This window comes from Fringilla coelebs (assembly GCF_963513975.1).
Source record: "Fringilla coelebs genome assembly, chromosome: 1".
NCBI lineage: Eukaryota > Metazoa > Chordata > Aves > Passeriformes > Fringillidae > Fringilla > Fringilla coelebs.
The window spans coordinates 26397584-26420053 of NC_140028.1; the positions used below are offsets into that span (position 1 = coordinate 26397584).

The 22470-nt window shown below is 38.6% G+C and overlaps 1 protein-coding gene across 1 annotated transcript; it reads left to right on the forward strand.

Moving 5' to 3' along the window:
* Positions 1–1656: 1656 nt before the first annotated feature.
* On the forward strand, positions 1657–17823 carry CALB1 (calbindin 1; the record flags this gene model as incomplete). Its single annotated transcript, XM_084216756.1, has 11 exons — positions 1657–1738; positions 2026–2102; positions 6549–6623; positions 11254–11337; positions 11426–11482; positions 14436–14513; positions 16751–16806; positions 16905–16944; positions 17035–17088; positions 17221–17292; positions 17710–17823. 11 exons carry the CDS (start codon positions 1657–1659, stop codon positions 17821–17823), a joined length of 789 nt encoding a protein of 262 aa, XP_084072882.1.
* Positions 17824–22470: the final 4647 nt, after the last annotated feature.

Below are 22470 nucleotides of genomic sequence, written 5' to 3' on the forward strand. Positions count from 1 at the left end.
CAGAGCCTGATTATAAGAAAATATAAAAATTTCTTCAGCCCTTTTGTAAGTATAATGGGTATCTGTGATGGCAAAACTAGTCTAAACATTTTTCACTAATACAAATATTTGAACTGAAGAGATTAATAATCAGATTCTTGTGTCTTTTCTCTTAGCTGCTGCTTTGTTCAGTAGCTAAAAAACACGGGCCAACTTGGTGCATCTCTTGTACAACTCACAGCCAAACAGCAGTGCCAGAGGGAGAGAGGGCTGCACATAACAGGTGAAGAAACAGGAGAATGGAAAGATGGAAGGAATCAAGTATAAGGTCTCATGATTTCTTAATCACTGTGTCCACATCTTGTTCCATAATGCATACAAGATTTCAGCCACCCAATCTACTGAAATCCCTCTCACAACATGTAGCCTTTAACTAAACATCCCCCCCTCATCCCAAGGGGTTATCCATCCCCATTGGCATTTTGCTGTCTTCTGCATTACCCTGTTATTTTGCATGCTCACGCTATTTGCGATACTATTTCCCTAATGTTACTTATGCCAGTCACTTCACACATGGAGATTTCTGGGTTTCCCAGCTGTTTGCATCTCTCATCTTTACTGTTCTACCTACTGCATTTGCCAGTGTCCTGTCAGCCAGTCATCTTGACCATCAAACCATCGCAACTCAGTGTAGTATCTGAACGACACTGCTGGAAGGAGAAAGGCAGTTTCAGTGCTTCAGGGTATCCAGGTAGCCCTAATGACTAAAATTAATCATCCCAAAAGGGACTCAGCATTATCAGCACAGCACCATGTTTCCCCACTGCAAGAGGAAGATTTTTATAGGCTGCTCTCTTCCCTTCCTCCAACTCACTGCTTATAAGAGAGCAAGGCTCCAAAGCCGGTCTATGAAAAAGAAGCTCTTGCTCAGTCAGAGCAGACTGTGGTAGTGTCCCTTATGCCTAGGCACTGTTTCTATGCTGTCTCAATATGGGTATGTCAAGATCCCATTATACCTCAGAAGGGATACCAGGTAAAGGGTGGCTCTTCAGAGATCATCTCTGTGCAAAACTGTCTGCAGCTCTGGACTGGGGATGGACCTTGCAGCCGGGGTCCTTGCAGCCCACATGGTGCCCCAAGCGTTTGTTTTGTTTTTTTTTCTTGTACCGGGACATCCGGAGATGCTGTGAGCCATGCTCTAAAATTCAGGACCCTCTTCCACATGGAAACCCCACGGCTAAACTGGGAGGCTGTGCTCACCCTCTGCCCCCACGTCTCATGGGCACGCTCTCCGCAGCAAGGGATGCGCAGTAACTCCTGAGCGGGTCGTTCAGCGCTGCTCCCTCCGCTCGGGGCTCCTCGCTCGGCACCCACACACCCCTCCCACGTCGCGGGGTGTCGGTTCCCGAGGGCTCCGCCGCGGGGCTGGCCCCGGCCGCGGTGCCGCCGTCGGGAGACCCCGGCCCCCCCTCGCAGGGCGGGGAGGGCGCGCCGGGGCCCGCGGAGAGGGAGGGCAGCGCCGGGGGGAGTGGCCCGGCCGGGACGGCCTCATAAATAGCCCTCGGCGGGGCGGCGGCGGGAGGAGCCGTCGGAGCCGCCGCTGTCGTTCCGCGCCGGCCGCGGTCAGAGGCGAGTCAGGACCGCGGACAGCGCCCCCCGCGCCGCCCCGCGCCCACCATGACGGCGGAGACCCACCTGCAGGGCGTGGAGATCTCGGCCGCCCAGTTCTTCGAGATCTGGCACCACTACGACTCCGACGGTGACTCCTTTCCCTCCGGGGCGGCGGGGGCGCGGGGGGCGCGGGGGGCGAGCCCGCGGGAGGCTGGGGGGACAGCACCGCTGCCCGCCCGGGAGCGGCCCCGTCCCCGCCCGCCGCCCGCAGCCCCGGCGCCATCGGGAGCGGGGCCGGTGCCGGGAGAGGTGCGCGGGGAGCCGCTCGCCGGGAGGGAGCAGCCGGGTCGGAGACGCCCCTGCCGGCGCTGGAGAACGGAGAGAGTTTGGAGGGAGCGGTGACGGCAGCCGTAACTCTTTCTGTTGTTCATTCAGGCAATGGGTTCATGGACGGGAAGGAGCTACAAAACTTCATCCAGGAGCTGCAGCAGGCACGGAAGAAGGCAGGCTTGGTAGGTTAATGTTTCGCCCCACTTTTCCGTCTTCTTCGGGAAAGAAGAGTTTTCTTGAGCAAACTCCAGTGCCCCGGTTCCTTCTGTTCTTCTCTCTTGCCATCCCGCGGTTCACGCACCTACCGCACCGGGCAAAGGGAAAGAGCTTGGTTAGAAATGAGCAGGTTGCAAATCTGATAAATCGTCTGCTTTGGAAAGGTGAAACCAGGGTCCACCTCACTGATGAGCGGCTCCCGCTCGTACCTTGCAAGGCTTCAAGCTGATACTTCTGACAATGCTTAAAAAGAAAAGTCAAGAAATGTATGGATGCTGTCTTTTTGTCTTGGATGGGACCTTGTCCCAGTTAATCTTATCTGATCCAGATGAGTAAAACTGGCGGGGAGAGGAGGGGAAGATACACACACACATAAGAAAAAAAAAAAAAGGATGAAGAAAAAGAAAAAAGCAGAAGAGAAAAACCCATCACGTCAGGGTAGCTGGACTCTTAATTTCCCACCTAATGGGCAGCACGGGCTGAAATGCGTTTCTGCCCCTTGGTGGTCACTAAATAGATCTGCAGATGACTCCTAAACACTTATTGCTCTTCACCAGGAGTATGAGTACCAAATCCTGGCTGTCTAAATGGCTCAGAGGGACAGCGAAGTTTTTGGTAGTGTTGTCAAAACACGTCTGTGTATGAGCTACTGAAAAATTCATTATTAATTTCCTCTAAACTATGCCCATGCAGGGGGAGAAAGGAAAAGGGAGAAAGAAAGAAAGAAATTAAAGATTCCATGCAAAAATACAGCCACATTTAGCATCAAAGCCCAATATATAACTTAATGGAAACAGCCTAAATGAATCTATGCTAAAAGAATTCTGAAGAAACAGAAAAAAAAAAAAAATTAAGTGGATGATGTGTGCATGGAGAAAATAGATTAATACTTTTTAATAAGAATGCCTCCAAATTGAGAAATAGCTTCTCAATAATTAATTTTTCTTTGAAAGTTCCTGTATATTTTAGACCAAAATGCAGAAAAAAATAATTATTATGACACTTAATTGTTTTTGTGAAAAATTGCATAATATAAATTGTATGAGTACAAACTTTCTACATATGAAAATCTGTCTCTCAGCAATGTCTCTAATGTTACTACAGTCTAGGTAGCAGTTAATTCTTATAGGAGACGTTGGTGTAGGCTCTCATTTTCCTGAGTGTAAGTTCAAACTAAAATTAAAGATAAAATCAAAATTGAAGTTTAAAAAATTCAAAACAAAACAGAAAATTGGAAAATCAGTGTGGGTGTTTTAGCAGGAAAAGGTCTTTTTTTTTTCAGAGAAAATATTAAACAACTTTGATACATTTCAAGTACTGCAACAGAACAAATCTCTCTTCTATGCTAAAGTGCAGGAAACTCTTAAGTTTGCTCGGTAGAAAGAAGATATTGAAGCCTCTTTATATTTAGTAAGAATGACATTGTTAGTAGAAATGCTGATATATTATTGAGTAGTTAAAAATTGATTAGAGGCTCATAGTAAAAAATATTTATAATTTTAAGATCAGGATCTTTTCTCTCTTGAAGCAAGTGTGCACCTCTTTAAAACATAGCCTACTCAAAGCAACACAGACATCCTTGCAGGATTATTCTTATCTGCTACAAATGTTATAATGTATGTGAGTTTTTTTAATAACTCCTGACGGTATCTGACATTGTATTCTAAAAATGCTCAGATGTTTTAAGTTTTTCTGTCCCATTTCTCTGATTCAAACCTAGCTTTGGAGTGTTCTGCTGAAAAGAACAATCTACAGTAGCAAATTCAGCACCAGGTCTGTGGGCTCTGGAGTACAGCTATATGTCATCTTAGGTTTCAAACCTAACCTGATTCTTGCATTTGAAGGCTCATTTGCTAAACAAGCATCTCATTAGTTCATTTCCTGTCTCACGGGATACTAATTCAGTATCTTTGAATATCTATTCTTTTGCCAGGAGGGACACATTGAGAAACAAGTGTAGGTTATGTGTCATTTCCTTGTCTGTCCTTCTTTTAACACCCCAAAGCTTCTTTGTCATCATTAACTTCTGCATTTCAGGTCGCTCTTCTGCTCACTATTTTTGAAATATTCAATTATGCATTCTTCATAGCTGGATTTTACATCAGTCATGCCAAATGCATTAAAGAATCACATTGATGCTGTCATTGAATAGGATGGTTTAATATTTCCCAATATTCTTTCCAACTGCAGAACTGTTCTAATTATGTTCTGATGCTAATCCTTGCATTAATCCACTCAGTAAGCCTGTACTTTCACAGCTGCTTTTTCTCAGACAGAGAGGTGGCATGCAGCTTGATTCAGTCTAGCCCCCTGGAAGGGGGGAATGTCTACTCAGAAGGGTTAGTGCTTGGGCTTTGGAAACATCAGGCCTTTTTGTTTCATGCGTTATGGTAGATACTGAATTGATCTGGTATAACTTCAGCCATGCTAAAAGAACTCTTTTTAAAGATAAAAGCCACAAATGTGTATCAACATAGCTTCTGTTTATTGTGACCCACATTTATGCAATGCATTCTCTATTTGGGAGTGCCAATTGCCAAAAGAAACCCTGGGTTGTAAGTAACCATCACAGACGTTGATAAAGTGCCAAAAGGTGGGTCTTGTGTGAGCTATTCCACATCCATTTCTCACTTTCCCTGCCTGTATAGAAAATGACAATATTTCTGCACAGAAGTATGTTATTTATGAGTACAATTATGTGAGCGTTTCTGTAGTGCCAATTATCCTTGCATTGTCGAATCGTATCAGAAAAAGCTAATTTTTTCCACTTGTTGGAAAAGTATCTTTTCTGAGGTATCTGATTAATGCATGAAGGGCTAGTTTCTTTATTTCAAAAATTGAGCGCTGCATCTGTATCAGGTTTAGGACTAAGTGAAAGTTAGGCAATTTTTTTGACCAAGAACATTTATTCAAATAACATAACCAAAATAACTCTTCAAGCAGCTCATGAGCAGGTTAAGTAAACACCACAAAACTCACCATAATTTCTGAATAATAAACTAGAGGATAAGTTTCCTGGTTTGTTTAAACTGTAATCAACTGTGCCTCCTTCGATGGCTGGAAACTGGATGGATGTCCGGCACTGCAGAGCTGCTATTAGAAAGATTAGTAAAATATTTAACCAGGACTAATTAAAATCCAAGTGTCTAATTCTCCATTCTACCTGCTAAGCAAACTTGTCCCCACTCTGGGATCATTAGATGAAAGGTGACTTTGAAGTCCATTGTATTAATAACCACATCTCTAATTAAAGCCACGGCAAATTACTAACTTGCTATGGATGACTTTGACAGAAATAGGATACTAGGCCGTGACTGCATCAGCTACAAGGAACTGACATTTTAGTTAGCTTGGGCAGGTGAAATTTGGGACAAGCTACAATGGACTTTGTACAGCTGAGAGTCCCCGTGTCTCTAGTGAGAAAATCACTTAGGTCCTATATAATCAGATCTTTTATAACAACTAAACCTTTAATTTCCAAAGTCTGATGTAACTTCATCTATAACTGTAGAATTGTCCATTGTTTCAATATAACTGTAACCCTATTCTTGCTGAATGGTTTCACTGGCTTCCACCTCTAAGAAATACAATGAAAATTAAAAGTCTATTCAATATTGAAGGTTGATGACATCTCATATCAAAGAAAGGCAGGTCAAGTTGAAGTGTAAAATCAAATATTTAGCTATTTACCCTGAGGCTGGCACTTTTTGCCATAGCCTAGAATGAGAATAGTCTTTAGAAGACAGATATGTAGCAGGGACCATAATTTATATGGACAACAACGATGGCTTTGTTCTGGTACTGCTTAAAGTTTTCTCCTGACTAAATCTCCCTTTCTACACTTAAGCAGTGACATTTTGACTCTGTTTCCATGATAACCAAATACTAAACAGTGAAAAATATGATAGTGTGATGAGATTTTTAAGACTAAAATAGCATCCATTGTTCAGGAAAAATCCACTCAAAGATGCGGAAAGACTATTTTGGTGTTCAGATGTATAATACTGAAATTTTTCCTTATTTTGAAAGATTCTGCACTGCCTTCAAGTTACTAATTTAAAAATGAAAACTAAGAAAATGGAGTAATAATTGCCTATGAACTTCACTGTCACCCTCTCAAAAAAAGGAACTGTTAGACACATCTTCCAACACATCTGTCTTTATAATTTTTTCATTCTGTAAACTAAAATAGCGTTCGAAGCATTTAGATGCCAATCATTCACACAGGCTATAATAGAATTCCCTAGGAAGTAAAATGAAAAAAAAATCATTTAAACGCGACGAGTGCAGCTTCACTGTGTGAGTACTTCATTTAATGTGGTATATTAGTTGGCAAATAATAGATTATTCAAGTATGTTTACATATGTTTCTTGTATTTTAAAATAATGATTCTATCATTGTAACTTTGTAGGATTTAACACCTGAAATGAAAGCTTTTGTGGACCAGTACGGGAAATCTACTGATGGAAAAATAGGTATAGTTGAGGTAAGATTTGTAACTTTACTTGAAGAAAATACGTTTAGCACAGAACAATGTGAGCATAATATGCCAGTACTTTGGATTTTTAGATACACAGAATATTTCTTCCTTGCTGTTAAGATCTTTTTTTTTTATTTTCACTAATGAAACTTTTTCATTAACATGTAATGTATTCCTTACCACATTCCAGACATTTCACCACAAGTCATTCAACTTTTCTCTCTTCGTTCAATACAAATTAGCATCAACAGCAATTTAAGTTTTCTACAAAGCAGAATAAAGTTCTATTTCAGAAATTTAAATTAAAAAGGTAATTTGATGAGAAGCAATGTGATGTAGTGCTACCTGTGATTTTGAACTCGTGCTCTGTCACCATTCCTGATAGTGATGATAACATCTGAGTGAAGTTAATTGGGCAGTCACTGTATGTAATCTGTTCTAAAAAACCCCAAGTATGTAACCCAAGTAAGTCAGCATGTTAATCATGACTAAGAAGGAATTTCTTAGGATTTCCTTTCTTGAACCTTAACAGAACTGCAGGCAGAAAATTCTCACATTCCCTACTCCCATTTTCTGAAGAGGCTAAAGATAACCAGCTTATCTTTGTACAGCTGCTCAACAATTGTATAACTTAGACAACTTGATAGGAAGCAGGGAATCATTGTGTTTTCTCTGAATTTCACTCTTCAGCGCTGCAATTCAAAAAGGAGAGTTTGTTGTGTTATAGGGTTACAGTTTGAGAAGTCACTTCTCTGAGCTTAAATCAACGACTCATTTATGTCACTCTGAGTGCAGTGAGACTGCGGTTTTATTATTAAATGATACTGTACTTTTTTCCTGATAATAAGAAATCTGACCTAGAGAGCTAATTAGAAAACAGCTGGAAACAAGCCAGGCCTGCAAAATTTCTACAGTGACCAGCTTTGGGTCAGTATCTAATTTTAAAACTGAGGACTGAATAGAATCTGTAGAAGTCAATAGAAAGTATCCCTGCTGAAACAATAGATCGTTTCAAGATACCTTTTCTCCTCTGTCGTATGTCTGAATTTTATATACTTGTTTAAAGGCATATGTTTTAATGACAAAACTACTGCAGAAATGTGAACAATTTGTTTCACTTGCAGCCACAATTGATTTTTAAAAGTGCATCTTTTAACAATACTGAGCATTGATCAAATAGCTTTGCATCTAGAAAGTAGAGTTTATTTGATTTAACCACTCTTTTTGTTTTGGACGAAAAAATGCTAATTTATTTGTTATTGAAGAATTTTATTTAAAGTAGTCTTTTTGAATATCTGTGGAGCCAGCACTGATGCTAGAAGAAAGTGTGAACGGTGCCTGAAAAAGACTGTGCTTCTTCACTTAGGGAAGATAACTGGAAGTTTTACCTTTCAAATTCTATTTCTGATTCTGATATTGACTTAATGAGGGAAGATGAGCAAATCCAGCGGGGTCTGATATGGCTCACCACCCCCAGTGAAGGGCCAAGCATGCTCAGCATTCACGGAAGCAACTGAATAGTGATAGTATGGAATTCAGTGACTGAGGGGACTTTCTCCCTTAATATAGCAGTTTCCAAACCCAATAGCTGTATTTTGTTTCCCTTACATCAGCATGAAGCTTGATTTGGAAACTGCTGATGGGACTCATGAAATGTGTGGTACGTGCCGAGCAGTATGATATGAAAGTTGGTACTTGGACTTGACTCTCTTTCCTTATATTAAAAAAATTATCCAGTAATTCCAGATTGTTCCCATTTACACAGTACATCAAATAGTTTTTCTGAAAACTGTGTGAATGCCGCTCAAGAAAACTTACGTAAAGCCATTCAGACTCATGGCTCTCAAAATGGACACCCAGCATTTGACAAAGAACGTGCCAGCCAATATTGAGTTTTCAGGAAAGGTCTGTTGACTGAGATAAAGAGGAGGCTTGGGTGGCTTCACAGAGGAAGAAGTGGATTTTCAGCTCAGTGAAAATCCACTTCAAGTGTTGGTTCTGTCTTTGCAAGCACACTGCAGTTAGTTTGCTGGCTATTATCCAGTGTCCTCCAGCTAAAGGCAGAGCCTGACCTGCCCACTTTCTTTCCGTTGTGTAAGAGACCTTTAATTCACCTTTTGTACTCATTGAGACCAATGCTTTTACTAAAATGTGGCTGTGAAACCCAAGGTTTCAAAACTCAGAGCTGCAGCAATTTCACATTCAAATTATTTGAAGATTACTGCTGCCAAAAAATCGACTCCTTATTAGCCTAAAATATTCTTTGTACTCCCATGCTCTATTATGGGATTTTAAAAAGCAAATTCACTCTATCAGGCGAAAGGAATTTTAAATAGCATTAAATATCAACGGAATTTACTTAGAGAACAATGTCTAAAAAAACCTTCTGATATTGGTTTGGGTACTGAGAGTATTTTTTCTTCTAGGTAGCCTATAAAGACACACCTCAGCCTGCAGCTGACCAGAGAGGAGTCAAACCAGTCTCAGGCTTTGTAGTTGTCCTCTATTGTTTGTGATCCAGAGACAACCAACCTTCTCTTGAGCAGCAAAGCTCAAGGCTCACTAAACTACTACTGCTGCCATAAAGAGGCTTGCAGTGGTCTGTACTCTTACTCAAAGATGCTCACAAAGTCCCCCTATGCTTATCCCCACAAAGAAGTCATCACTTAAAATAGCACCAGGTTTCCATCTTTCTTCTTGGTAGTGGTATAAAACTGGGACTGGGAAGTTGAACCAGTTTCCACACAATCTACTCATCCCTTTAATACTGCAGAGTTTTCCACAAAAAGCAATTTAATGCTTTCCCCTGAGACTTACAAAGGGTGAGAGGTATAGCTTAAAATAAGGTAATTTTCTTTCAGAGGTAATATATTCTGTGCCTCAATTACAGTATTGTACTGCTAATAAGCTGTTAATGATCCTTTGGATAGTTACTATTTTATGGTGCCCTTGCAAAATTCACAGGAGTTAGCTATGTCATTGAACGACATCTTATTTATATTTTCCACAAAAGCAAATCCTTTCCCATTGTTATAATCAGTCACTTCACCCAAACTATCTTTTTTATTCTGAATAGTTCTTCCATTCATCATTTGCTGTTAAATAGGAGCATACTGTAAAAATCAAAGCTTTTCTGTCATGAGAGAAATAAAGACTTTTCGTAAATCAGGACTGAGTTAGACACATTTAGCTATTGCATACACATAAATATATACTCACCCATACGTGTATATTCTATTTATGATGCAGTAGGTTTTGAAAGCTGCTGACAAAAACGCATTTCTTGGGTCGATTTTGATTTCATGTTCAGCCACTTAGCAAAAGCACTCAGAAGGTTCTGATGGGCCTGACAGCCTGTCATCAGCCGCGCCATTTCGGTGGGGAGAGTGCTCTGATGTGTCTTTTCAGCTGTACCAACACTAAGAGAATTTAACTGATTCCTTGCACATATGATTTTAGAGAAACAAGAGATATGTCTCCATAACTTTGTTGTGTCTGTGAGGTGAGAACTGAAGTCACTTATAGCTCTGCTGGTTCCCAATAAAAAAGCCTCAGCAATTAGGCAATAGCACTGAAATAGGCAGAACAAAATATTTGAGGGTGTGAAATGAAGGCGGAAAAACAAAAATTTAAATCAAAATTTTAAGATGGGACTCCAGAAAGTCTGCAGATGTCATTTTACATAAAAAAATGCAGCTAAGAAATCTGTCTTTCTCCATTTTCTCCATAGTAAGCACAGCTGGTCTATTCTTCAAGTAAAAAGTTTTTTTTAATCAAAACATATTTCATACATTTTGAGGACAGAAAAAAAAATTGGGCTTTTGTTAAAAACAAATCATGATTTTACATTAAATTATACAGCATATTTTCCATCTTCTACATTTGTCACTTGCCAAAATTGAGTTATAGTAAATGAACATTTTCAATAATCAGTACAATAATGTCTGATTTTAAAAAAGCCTTTTGTAAAGAAGAGGCATTGGAAGAACCATCCCTGGTTTTGCAGGGCTAAAAGCCCTCTTGATTTCTTTCTGGTATTTATAGCTCTTTTTGAACACATTTCTGTGACTGACAAATGAGAACTGCCATCCCTTACCCTCCCTATTTTCTGGGGTTTTTTCTCCTGGCTTTTCCTTATATTTAACCATTTGCTTTACACACATGTTCTTCATGTCAGTGTTCCTTTCTTCCTTGCTCTTCCTTGGTATCTTAGTAGTCTATATTTCTGTTTTCTAATTCATGGTCATTCACCCTTATCCTCTGTGAATCCTTGTGTTATGCTTTCCCTTCATGCTGATTCAATGGATTTTAATACAGATTCTAATTCTGCATGGGTGATTTTTTTCCCCTTTCCCCCAGCTACCCTTTTGGTAAAGTGCTACCTCACTCCCTCCTCTCTGACCTCGAGTTCTGTTTGACCTTGGTGACTGTGACAAAGCTGCAGGCCAGAAGCCTTTCAGAGGCACCTTCCAAACACTTCAGCTAGCGGGATGAAGCTTCCAAGTGGGCCACTCTACAGCAGAGGCAATATGAGCACAAAGAATTCCATACACTCTTAAAAATCTTCATGCTCTATTACAGGCTCAGCAGGCCTGATAAAGAGCCAAAATTTAATCTTTCTTAAATCCTCTTACAGCTTGCTCAGGTATTGCCAACGGAAGAGAATTTCCTGTTGTTCTTCAGATGCCAGCAGCTAAAGTCAAGTGAAGATTTCATGCAGGTACAGTATGAAAAGTTGTCTGTTACAAAACCATCGAAGACCTGCCTGCCATAAAAATATCATTAAAGCATTCCCATTCTGATTGCAGACATGGAGGAAATATGACAGCGACCACAGTGGCTTCATTGATTCTGAGGAACTTAAGGTAAACCAGTTGTTATGTGAGCATAAACAACATGAGAACAGGCATTGGATTACAGCCTGTGCAGCTATCTCTTTCTTCAGATACCCACCTGTGCATGTTTTTGCATTTCAAACATGACAAAAAATGCAATACAATTAGCTGATGTTTTTATGGCCAGTAAATTATTTAAAGTGAAACTCTAATCTGATCAATGTTTTTTTCAAGCCATGTTTTAATTCAGATCAGTGTTGTTCTCAAATGCCTTAGGGTACCAGCTAGCTTAGAAATAAGAAAGATTAAGAAAGCAAGATGAGTCTCTGACAGCTATGTTGGTTATTTTTTTGGCCTCTTAGGGAAAATAGCTGCTTTGTTGTGTTTTTTCTTAATGCATCACTACTATTCATCACTATGCTGCTGGACAGTTGATGCTGTTTCAAGTACCACATAACCCTGCAATTTCCTAACTCTAATATTGCTAGACTAACACAAATGGTATTGTGCTGCCTCTGCTTGGTTAACCTAGAAGGATTTTGGTATCAGCTTTCATAAGCACAAATAAGAGCAGGATCAAGGTTACCCTATTAGCCATCTCGGCCTTGCACAGTTAAGAAGTCTTGAAACAAGAGTGATTTTATTTCCCTGGTCATACAACCAACATCAATTTGCCAATGCAGAGTTAGTGTCACAGAATCACAGGGTGGTTGTTGGGAACCTCAGGAGGTCATCTGGTCCAACCCCTCTGCTCAAGCAATACCACCCAGAGCTAGTTGCCCAGGACCTTTTTCAGATGGCCTTTGCATGTCACCAAGAATGAAAACTCTACAGCCTCCATGGGCAACCTGTGCCAGTGCTGTGTCATCCTTGCAGTGAAAATATGTTTCCTGATCCTCAGAGGGAACATTTTGTGTTTCACTTTGTCACCGTTGTTTCTGGTTCTGTCAGCAGCCTAGCTCCATCCTCTTTTCACCTTCCCTTGAAGCATTTATATACTTTGATGATGTTCTACTGAAGCTTCACTTCTCCAAGCTTAAGTGTCCCAATTCTCTCTGCCTTTCTTCATAGCAGAGATGCTCATATACAACAGCTTTCTGGGTAGAAAGGTGACATTTTCCCCAGTTCAACTGCATTTGAGTCATTATTGTAGCTTTACATTCAAAGGAATCAAAGGAATTCATAGCAAGAGAACCGTCTGTATTTATCCATCTAATTTGGACTATTTTGTCCATATGTGGTATAAAGAAGAGTGATGTAAGTTTTAAATAAAGCACCAGGAGCTCAAACTGTTCAAAATCTTTACTGTCCTTCTGCTCAGAAAAGAAATCCATCACAGAAAATTCACATCTTTTTTCCTTTTCCCTTTCTCTTTTGAGTTTGATATCTGTGTGACATTTGCTGAGGATCTAAGCTTAGGGTAACCCTCAGGCAGACAAACCCATTCTTCTGCTGACTGGTTGCACCAAGCCAGTGTTGTTAAAGTTGCAGGATCAGGAAAAGGTAGCACTTGAGAACTCTCCAGCTGTTAGATGATGCCTGCTGACTGCTATATTTTAAAATAGATTTTAAAAGGCAGGGTTGATTGAGGGCCAGCTGAAGAACGAAGACATTTTAACTGCATCTCTAATGGTTCATCTCTCTTGTGCTGTGAGGTTTCGTTTGCCTCAGAGAAAGAGGTCATTTTAACACTGAAATTAAGACATAAATGTCCAGTTTTATTTTTAGATCAGTATTTCTTGGCAAGCCTAAACATTTTAAAGTATTTGCTACGGGAGGAGTACACCCACTTACAACTTCATGAGTGAAATTTAGTTGAAAATCAAGAAAACTTTCTAACAATAGTAATGACAGTAGAGTATGTTGTCTAAGGGGGAGGCAGACTCTTTATCACTGCCTGTATTTAGGAAAGGTTTGGCAATAGCTCAGATCAGAGACTAATTCAGGAAGTTTAGATAGGTAGAATCCTTTCATGAGACCTGGACTGAATCGCCTTTTAATTTCCCTTCCAGCTCTATTTTCCATTGAAGCACACAAGATTAAACAGGTTTCTGTAACATCCATTCACAACATTTCAGTTGTGTTCTTCATTATACAAGCTACCAGGAAGGGCCTCCAGCCTGGAGAGGGCCAGGCTGGAAGAACTATAGGGAGTGTTAGTCATACCACTATTGACATGGTTGTATTCAGGTCCGGGAATATAAATATATTTTCTTATAAGCTCTCCCATTTTCTGTCTTGAAATGTGGCCAAAAATTCTGCAAGGATAATGACACTACAACTGATGACAGGAATCAGGTCCTTCCTCAGGTCTTGTAATGCCCTTGCTTTACAATTTGGTGTCCTCCTTTTTTTGAATGTCACAGATGTAGTACAGAAGATTAAAACACAGAATGGGTGGAAACCATCTTATTTTTTAAAGTAAAAATGGCTGGTGTTTCAAGTCATGTGACATCAAATCCTCATTCAAAAATGCAATGAAATTGGCTGCACACATTTAAAATACGAAGTAGGAAGAAGCAATGTTCAGTTCTAGCATGAGGTAATGCCACAGGCAAGGACAAAACTCAATTAATCATTGATCCTTTCTGTAAAATTGTTCAGATGCTGCAAGAAGTGATTAGGCATACAAGTTTTCAAGGAGACTCAAGGTTAATTAGTTTAGTTTACTGATAGTGCATATTAAGAAGCAGTATACCTGAAAGCCAAACTTTTTTTCCAAATTCACAATACAACTAATTGCATGCAATGCAGGAAGTTTTATTAATTACGTTTTCCAAATAAAATGCTGTATACTTCAACTTACCCACAGAAACATGTACTCCTAGCTCTTAATAACTATGTTTTTCTACTTATTTGACACTTCAGTAGTAAATATTAAAGTGGAAGCAAAATATTTCCCATTACTTTAATCTGAAGTTAGCAAGTCAAACATTTTATACTGTAGATAAAAATTCACCTATTACTCTATTTATTTTAACAGAGCTTCTTGAAAGATTTATTACAGAAAGCAAATAAGCAGATTGAAGACTCAAAGCTAACGGAATACACAGAAATAATGGTAAGTTTATTTAAAGGCATAATGGGGTAATGGGAAGTTACTCAGTAACTGCCCATAATGGGCAGTACTGCTCAAAAAGAAAAGTCCAGGAATTTTTAACCTTCTTGGTATTTATATAGTATCATGCCATGCCATTGTATTTTCCCTGGTTTGCTCCCTTGTGCTGCCAGCTGTAAAACCAGAGTCTTCACATTTCATAGGAGCAAAATTGTTCTTGTCATAATTATATTGTTTAGATCAAATTAATTTGGTGTTAATTTGTTGTTCTATATTTTGTCTTCTTTCAGTGCCGTGTCTGTCTCTTGTCTTAAAAGATATCACTGCATGGTGGCTTCCTTACATTTACAAATACCTCACACTTTCTTTCTCCCCTTGCTTCAAGGAAGATATTTTAGATAAACATTATAGCAAAACTGTCACTTCCTTGGTCATCCCACCCTTTGAACAATCCATTCATCCCATTGCTATGGCACTCCATGGTAAGGACCAGTACTGGCTCCTCCATGGGCTTTTCAAGAAAAAAAAAGACAGAATTCTGGTCTTCAGGAAATGTATAAATCTATATTTTTTGTTTTACCAGCTTGTTTTCATCCTACAATACTTGTAAAAATCAAAAATGTGCTAGGTAGGTGCACTAGGCCTCAAACTGGCTTAAGATTGGCTGAACAAAACTTGTGTCTCTCCCAGAAAATGTCTGCTGGTTCATTGTACCAGGATAAACCATTTACATAGAATTGTCGCTGTTCATTCACTGCTGAAGATGACATTTTCATTCAGGGAGCTTTTTGACCTCTATCCTAAAGTGTGCTATAAGTTCTGCCCTCTGCAGAGACACACATTGACAAAGAATTTAGTAAAAAGACAAAAAAATAAGCCCAGCTCTCCAATCATCCCTGCAGAAAACAGAAGGACAATATAAAACACAGTCCTGAGCAGCTGCTGGCAGGCAGAGCCAGCCACTAACTCATCAAAATACAAAATAAGTTCACAGCTGCACTGCTTACCTCCCTCAAATGCAAATCTGTTTTCCTGGGAAATGCATACAAGGCAGATGCTTTTATACAAAGGAAGGAAGTGCTAAAAGGAACCATGGAGTTGGGTAGAAATAAGTGTTTGTAGAATTGGTCACTTTTTCTGGCATCCTTTGTCAATTATTTTGTATTAACGAAGTGAAATTAGGCCTTTTTTCATCGCGTTGCATTAGCTCCCTCTTTAAAAGGATATGTTTTTATGTAGATATGTCAAGACAGGATGTTGCTTTTCTTCTTATCTATAAATGACATCTAAAATTGCTGGGATTGCAGGTGATGGGATGGAGTGTGGCTGGTGGTGCTTTCAATACAATGCTTTGTAGTCTTCTGCTTTTGTGACTCTTTTATTGCACAGCAAGTGCAATATAACGTTTGAAAGTAGAAAAATGGAACTATACAGACATAAATACTGGAAGAGAAAAGTCCTATGCAGGAACAATATCTTCATCTACTTCTAACAGCTATTATATGCTGTTTGTGCCTTTCAAGTGGCAGGAACTCATTCTTTCAAGGCCTCAAAGGAAAACACTTTATTAGTAGAGCTATTAAAAATTATTAGAAATAATAACTTATCTTGTGAAATTATATTAACATCGTTGCTATTATAATTTAATTATGCTTATTTTGAGAGATTTATTTTCCTATTTTCGTACCATGAAGGAAATAGGATCATCTGCAACATCTCTTCACTTTTTTTTTTTTAATATTTCACAGTAAAAAAATGCAGTCTTTACTTAAATAGTTAGACCTATTCAAGTGAATGAAATGTCGATTGTTTTCTGCCTTGGGAATTAAATGCCTTGGATTCTATTGCACTTAACCCAACAGTTTTACATCTTTATAAATAGAGAATAATGATTCTATTACCCAATCATGACATGAAGTCAAAATGAAATGTTATCACATCAACATTCCTCTCATTTATAAATAATAACATGCACATTTCTCATACAGAAAATTCATTCAGCAGTGTAGGCAGGCTAAGACTTACCTTACTGCAGGTTAATCAGAATTGCTTATCTGTTTTCTTATCAACACTTTGCAGTAGAATTAATTACTATTAATTACTTAGTCATTACTTAAACAGCAAATGTGACCCAGGGACATAATTTCAGGGCAAAGTTAATTTAAGTTTTCCAAATAAGTGTTTTCTTCATTAGGTTGATAAATTTTGATTGATATATTAAATATATATTTTCTTTTTAGCTCAGGATGTTTGATGCAAACAATGATGGAAAGTTGGAGCTTACTGAACTGGCCAGGTATGTCTTCTATTTCTTTTCACAAGAAATATCATATACCAAGTGCTGTAATGGGAACAGTTAAATATTCTGACCTTTGTTTTTTTTTCTCTCCAAAGACTGCTCCCTGTACAGGAAAATTTTCTTATTAAATTTCAGGTATGAATATTCGCATTCTTCAGGTAATCTGTTACCATCACACATAACTGGTTCATTAATGGGTTTGTTTTCTTTCCTTTTGGCATTTAGGGTGTCAAAATGTGTGCAAAAGAATTCAATAATGCCTTTGAGATGTATGATCAAGTAAGTCTTTAAAAAATGCTTTTATAAATGGTGTAGTTTATTGGAGCTTGTTTTCTGAATATGTGGAGAACTAGTTGTAACCTCTGGAACTAAATATAAATGTTTAAACTTGTCTTTCATGGTATTTTTCAGGATGGCAATGGCTATATAGATGAAAATGAACTTGATGCCCTACTGAAGGATCTCTGTGAAAAGAACAAAAAGGTAATCCTAGAGGGCTTCTTTCCCCTTAGAGATTAGATTTAATTTGGATTTTAAGGACGCTTTAATCCACCCTAATAAGATAAATATAGAGCTTCTAAGTCATAATTCCTGAAGTCAAAGTACAACTAAAAATTGTGGTGGAAATAATAGCAGTGTAAATCCTGAACTAGGGGAGTTGTGATTACACAGTTACACTGTCAAGAGCTTGCTTGTTTCTGAGACACCAGCTAGCAGCAAGCTAACCATATGGCTATCATGTAATGGATAACATACAAATATATAAAAACCATTTTAGTGTGTTACTGTTGGACAGGCTGAGAATACCTGGGATTTTTTCTCATTTCCTGCCATTGGAAGTAAACTTTTTCATGCTGATAATTAAACAGGATTATAAAGCATTATCTGTTCTTTAAATAGGAACTAGACATTACCAACCTTGCAACATACAAGAAAAGCATCATGGCCTTGTCTGATGGAGGAAAGCTTTACCGAGCAGAACTGGCTCTTATTCTCTGTGCTGAGGAAAACTAGAGCTCTTCTATCATGTCCACTTAACTAGTGATGTACTCTACACAATAACTGTGCACTATAAGGGAGTAGGCTGTATTTTTAAACTGCATATAGAAAATTAGCCAGGATGTGTGGCACATTCCTTTCAGTTTGTTTCTATACTGTTTGTAATGTACAGTTTTTGTAACAATAAGATTGATAAAGAGAATGTCAGTGTTTGGGCCAGTCTGTATATTCAAAAAGAAACTAAATATGTCAGGGTTGGTTTTGGTTGGGTTTTTGCTTTCGTAAACATGGCTGGAGAAAAATTAAACCTGCTGACATTGCTGTGGTCATCATATCCTTTGACACTTGCAACATTTCTTGTTAAATTACATAACAAAAAGATCTACACATAAACACGTATCTTTCCCAAAACAAATAAATGTGGGGTTTTTAAATATAAAACATGAATTCAGATTAAATATGATCTAGGTCTGAAATAGGAAAGAGACATTGGCATGTCTGATTTCAAAAATTTAATAAGGCACTAAGAAATATTTTGAGTTGTTAAAACACCCACTTACAGGTCTGTACTCTCTGCAGTCTTACAATTACTCTTCTCATTGCAAATTCATAGCATATAGACAAAGCATTTATCTGGAATAGATCTCCATGCAGTAGTTGATAAAAAGATAGTGTTCTCAGTCTAGCTGTTTTACTGAATTTAAACATAGGCACTTCAGAAATAAATGCCTTTAATCTGTCTTGAAATCCTGGCTAAATGACAGGTAGTATAGTTAATACACAGATTAACATATGATATTATAAGTGTACCTTTCATGACTATTGCTGTGTCAGAGAATATGACAATCCATTTTCTAAACTATTTTCACATTTTGCAGGTTATAATTATTCTAGTAAATTGCTGTTTTTACATCATATTCTGTGTAATCTATAATTAAATTTAATATCCTAAGATTATTGGTGTCTAGTTTGTGTATCTCCTGGCTTCTTGTATCTGTACCATGTAAAGGACAAACTGACTATTTTAAAAAAATGTGCCTCCTTGGATCTTACACTGAATTATTAGTCTCACTAGCATTAAAATTTGACATTAAATGAAGTAAAAAATAGTACAGATTTTATAACAATTTATTAATTTAGTTTACATGGTGGGCTCTGCTTTTTATTATATTAGAGATGTATTTTTTAAAGGGGAACTATACTATGAAGCAGCCCTATCTTCTTGCATCCTTGGGGTTCTTTTGGCCTGGCTCCCTTTTCACTTTACACCAGTTTTATGCCAGACAACTTCCTGAATATCCAGGCCACTGCTCCCAGTAAGTACTGGAGAAGGAAGGAAATTGGGCTGTCTCTTAATGCCAATAAACCTATGCTGCCTCCATGTACAACTGTTTTGGAAACAATTCCAGGTTAGCATATTAGCTATATACAACTTCTCAGATGCATTTCTGTGTCTTATTTAACATATGGAAGCAGATGCATTTTATTTGAAATGTGTCTCAAACAATGAGGCTCAATCCTTCAAGATTACAGTCAATGAACTCCCACTGAAATGAATCCTTGAATTCCTCTGGTGAACTCAAGCAACTAAATACCATTTCAGGAATGGCCTAATGGCCTTGGGCTCTCTCCAGCCTGAGCCTCAGAAAGTTAAGGGGGAGGTGGTGCTGAATGGGGTCTTGCTGGGAATAAAAACCACACAAAAAACTAAAATAAGGTTAAGCCAGTTCATTCTCACTGTTTTACTCCCACTCCATGCACAGTGATTTAACGTCTTACCTGCTTGTCTCCTCTTTTCTCTATGCAATGTGAAATACAGTTGTGTACATGAAGTGAAGGAAAAGTGAATCTGCCTATCAGTACAATAAATGATTGATATTGTTCATATTGTCCACTTGAAACCCTGGATTTTGCCTTATTTTAACATTTTAAAATTGTAAAGAAAAAAGCCCCAAACCTTGTGTGTAAAAATATGTTTGCTGCATCATTACAGTGAGAGATAAAGCTTTTAAAGTGTTTTTGACAGAGTCACCACAGAAATTGAAATCTGTCTTCCTGAACATAAATAAAGGTAACTGTCACAGATCTGTTCTGAAGCCCCCCTTGGGCTACTGCTGCTGCCCACCAGCTGGCTCTGCTGCAGGACATAACACAGAAAGCAGGTCTCAGTCACCCACAGGGGGGTGTTTCCTGCAGTTATTTCTCTTAAAGAAAACTTGGATTAAAAGGCAGCAGTTTAGAACCCCAGTTCTAGCGCAGGTGCCTACTGTCAGTGCAAATTGTGACAAGTATGGCTAAGTCAAAACTGCTGTAAAACCCCCTGGTTTTAAACTTGAAATCACTCCTGGGCAGACTGGTTTTTAAATGTCAGGGTTGGGGCAGAACAAGGCATAATTGATGATAGGGAAGACTTCTTCTTCCTTCTGGTAGACATCTGGTGACCAAAGAAAAATCATAGCATACATGAAGATTATTTACATGATGTAGTTCAGATATGCCATATTCCAGCTAAACACAGAAACTGAGACAGAGGTACTTGGGATCCCCTTTACTGAAGCTATTAACCATTTTGCTGTCTATAAATACTACAATAAACATGCAAAGAAACACTCAAGCCAACAAATACCAAAAATCACTGTCCTACAAATTACGAGTATGCCTTAAAATGTTTTAGCCCATTCTAGTTTAAATATGTACAGATTAAAACTTAACATAGCACAAGTCAAAGAAGGTGATCTAGAAATTTTAAAGCACAAATCAGCAAACTGAAAGAAAAATAACAACAGTAATGATGAGGCCCTTCAAACCCTTGGCATTATAAATGCAGTGTTTGCTGACAGAAGTAAACCTTAAACAGTACCAGGTCAGGAAGAGTGAGTGCTTGCTTCCACCTGGGCCCACAGTACTGTCCACCAGGGCACCTCAGGGGCCATTAACAATGCCCAGCTAACCATTATGGAGAATATTACGTGAATTTCCAACTTAATCAGGATTGAACACAGCCCTTGAAACAAATACATTGGCATTCTTTCATTCACTGCTTGACTATTCTATCATCAACAGTTCATGCACCGCACTGATCTAATCTTCCCTGTTTGGAACTTAGTTATCCACCTTTGAAAATATTATCCACACAAGCTGATGAAATTTCTAAACGCTATATTCCATGGGCAAATGTCAAATCAGACTAGGGTGCTGACAGTCACCAGCACTTTTATGCAAAATGAACCTCATCAATCAACAAAATACATACACACTGCTGTTAAACCCCCCTTAAACCTCGGTTAAAGCTGTGTTTCTTTACATAAGGTTCGCTTTTTCTGATTTTTACTAAGCCCTCATCATAATCATGATTATAGCCACTGGTTATGGAGAGCAACTGAAACCCACTCCTACTTGCTGTGCCTTTGAAAAGATACAGAATACATACTTGGGCACCTGAACATATGTGGCCTGATTTTCTGAAGTGTTGAGCACCTCCAATTCCCTATGAAATCAATTGAAGTTGTTCTTCAGCAAACTAAAAGCAGGTCAGTGCACTCAAATCCCAAAGACTATTTTATTTTATTGCATATTAAATTATTGCATATTAAAAGACTGTGGGGTTACCTTTGTTCAAGTGGCATTACTTATTTAGCAGTTGCAACACAAGATGCTATATTGGAGGAAGACAATGATACAAAGTTTCTTACAGTTCAGTGTCTTTAGTTGCATGTTATCAGTATGGGAAAAAAAGAAAGTATAAATGAGCAGTTCACAAGAACTTGGAAGCCACTATGGACAGCTAGGAACTCACAGTTCCCTCAAATAATATCATCTTCTGTTTATAAAGCAAATCCTCAACTAGGGAAATAGAAGCAATATTCTCAACAGTAATTAAAATATTCAAGAGGAGAGAGTTCCCAGAAGTAGAAGAACTAAAGACTGACAGCAGTTCTGGTATCATAGTGAAGAGGAAATACAACAAATTTCTCTCATTTGCAATCTTAAATTATTTTCATAACTTGTTGATAAGCCCCTACTATAGCACAATAACACTTTTGCAGCACTGGATTAATCTAATAAATTGTAACAGGTTCAAAGACAGTAAATCACCAGCAGAAATAAAAAGGGTAATTTCAAGATTTAATTAAGCAGACAAGATATACTTTTCAGTTGAAAACAAACAATGAAACCTCATTGTGGGCGTCTCCAAGTTGAGCTCACGGAAATGGTAACACCTTTCACTGATGGACCATGCAAAAGTCACTTTAAAAAAGGTATTTGGATTTTAGGGAAGCATCCTTGAGACTCATGAAAATTAAACTGCCTCTGCACTCCCCTGACTCTGTTGCAATCTCCAATGTACACCATCTCCTTTTCTGACTCATTCCTCCATGATCCTGTCCCTCCAACTTCATAAAATGATTTTGCCACAAAACAATACTTTTTTTTTATCCTTCCCTTTACATTGGGGCTCACTGGCAATCTCAGGGTGAGAAATGTAATAATCTCAGGGCAAATATGCCAGCCTAAGACAGCATAGACATTACCTCTCCTACCAGTTTAGCTATGTTTGGAATAAAGTAGCTTTTATTTCACTCTGTGAGTAATACAAAGCTGTGGGGCATGCTTATGGATTGGACACCTCTTGGGTTTTAGCACTATTTTATGCCTTTTTCA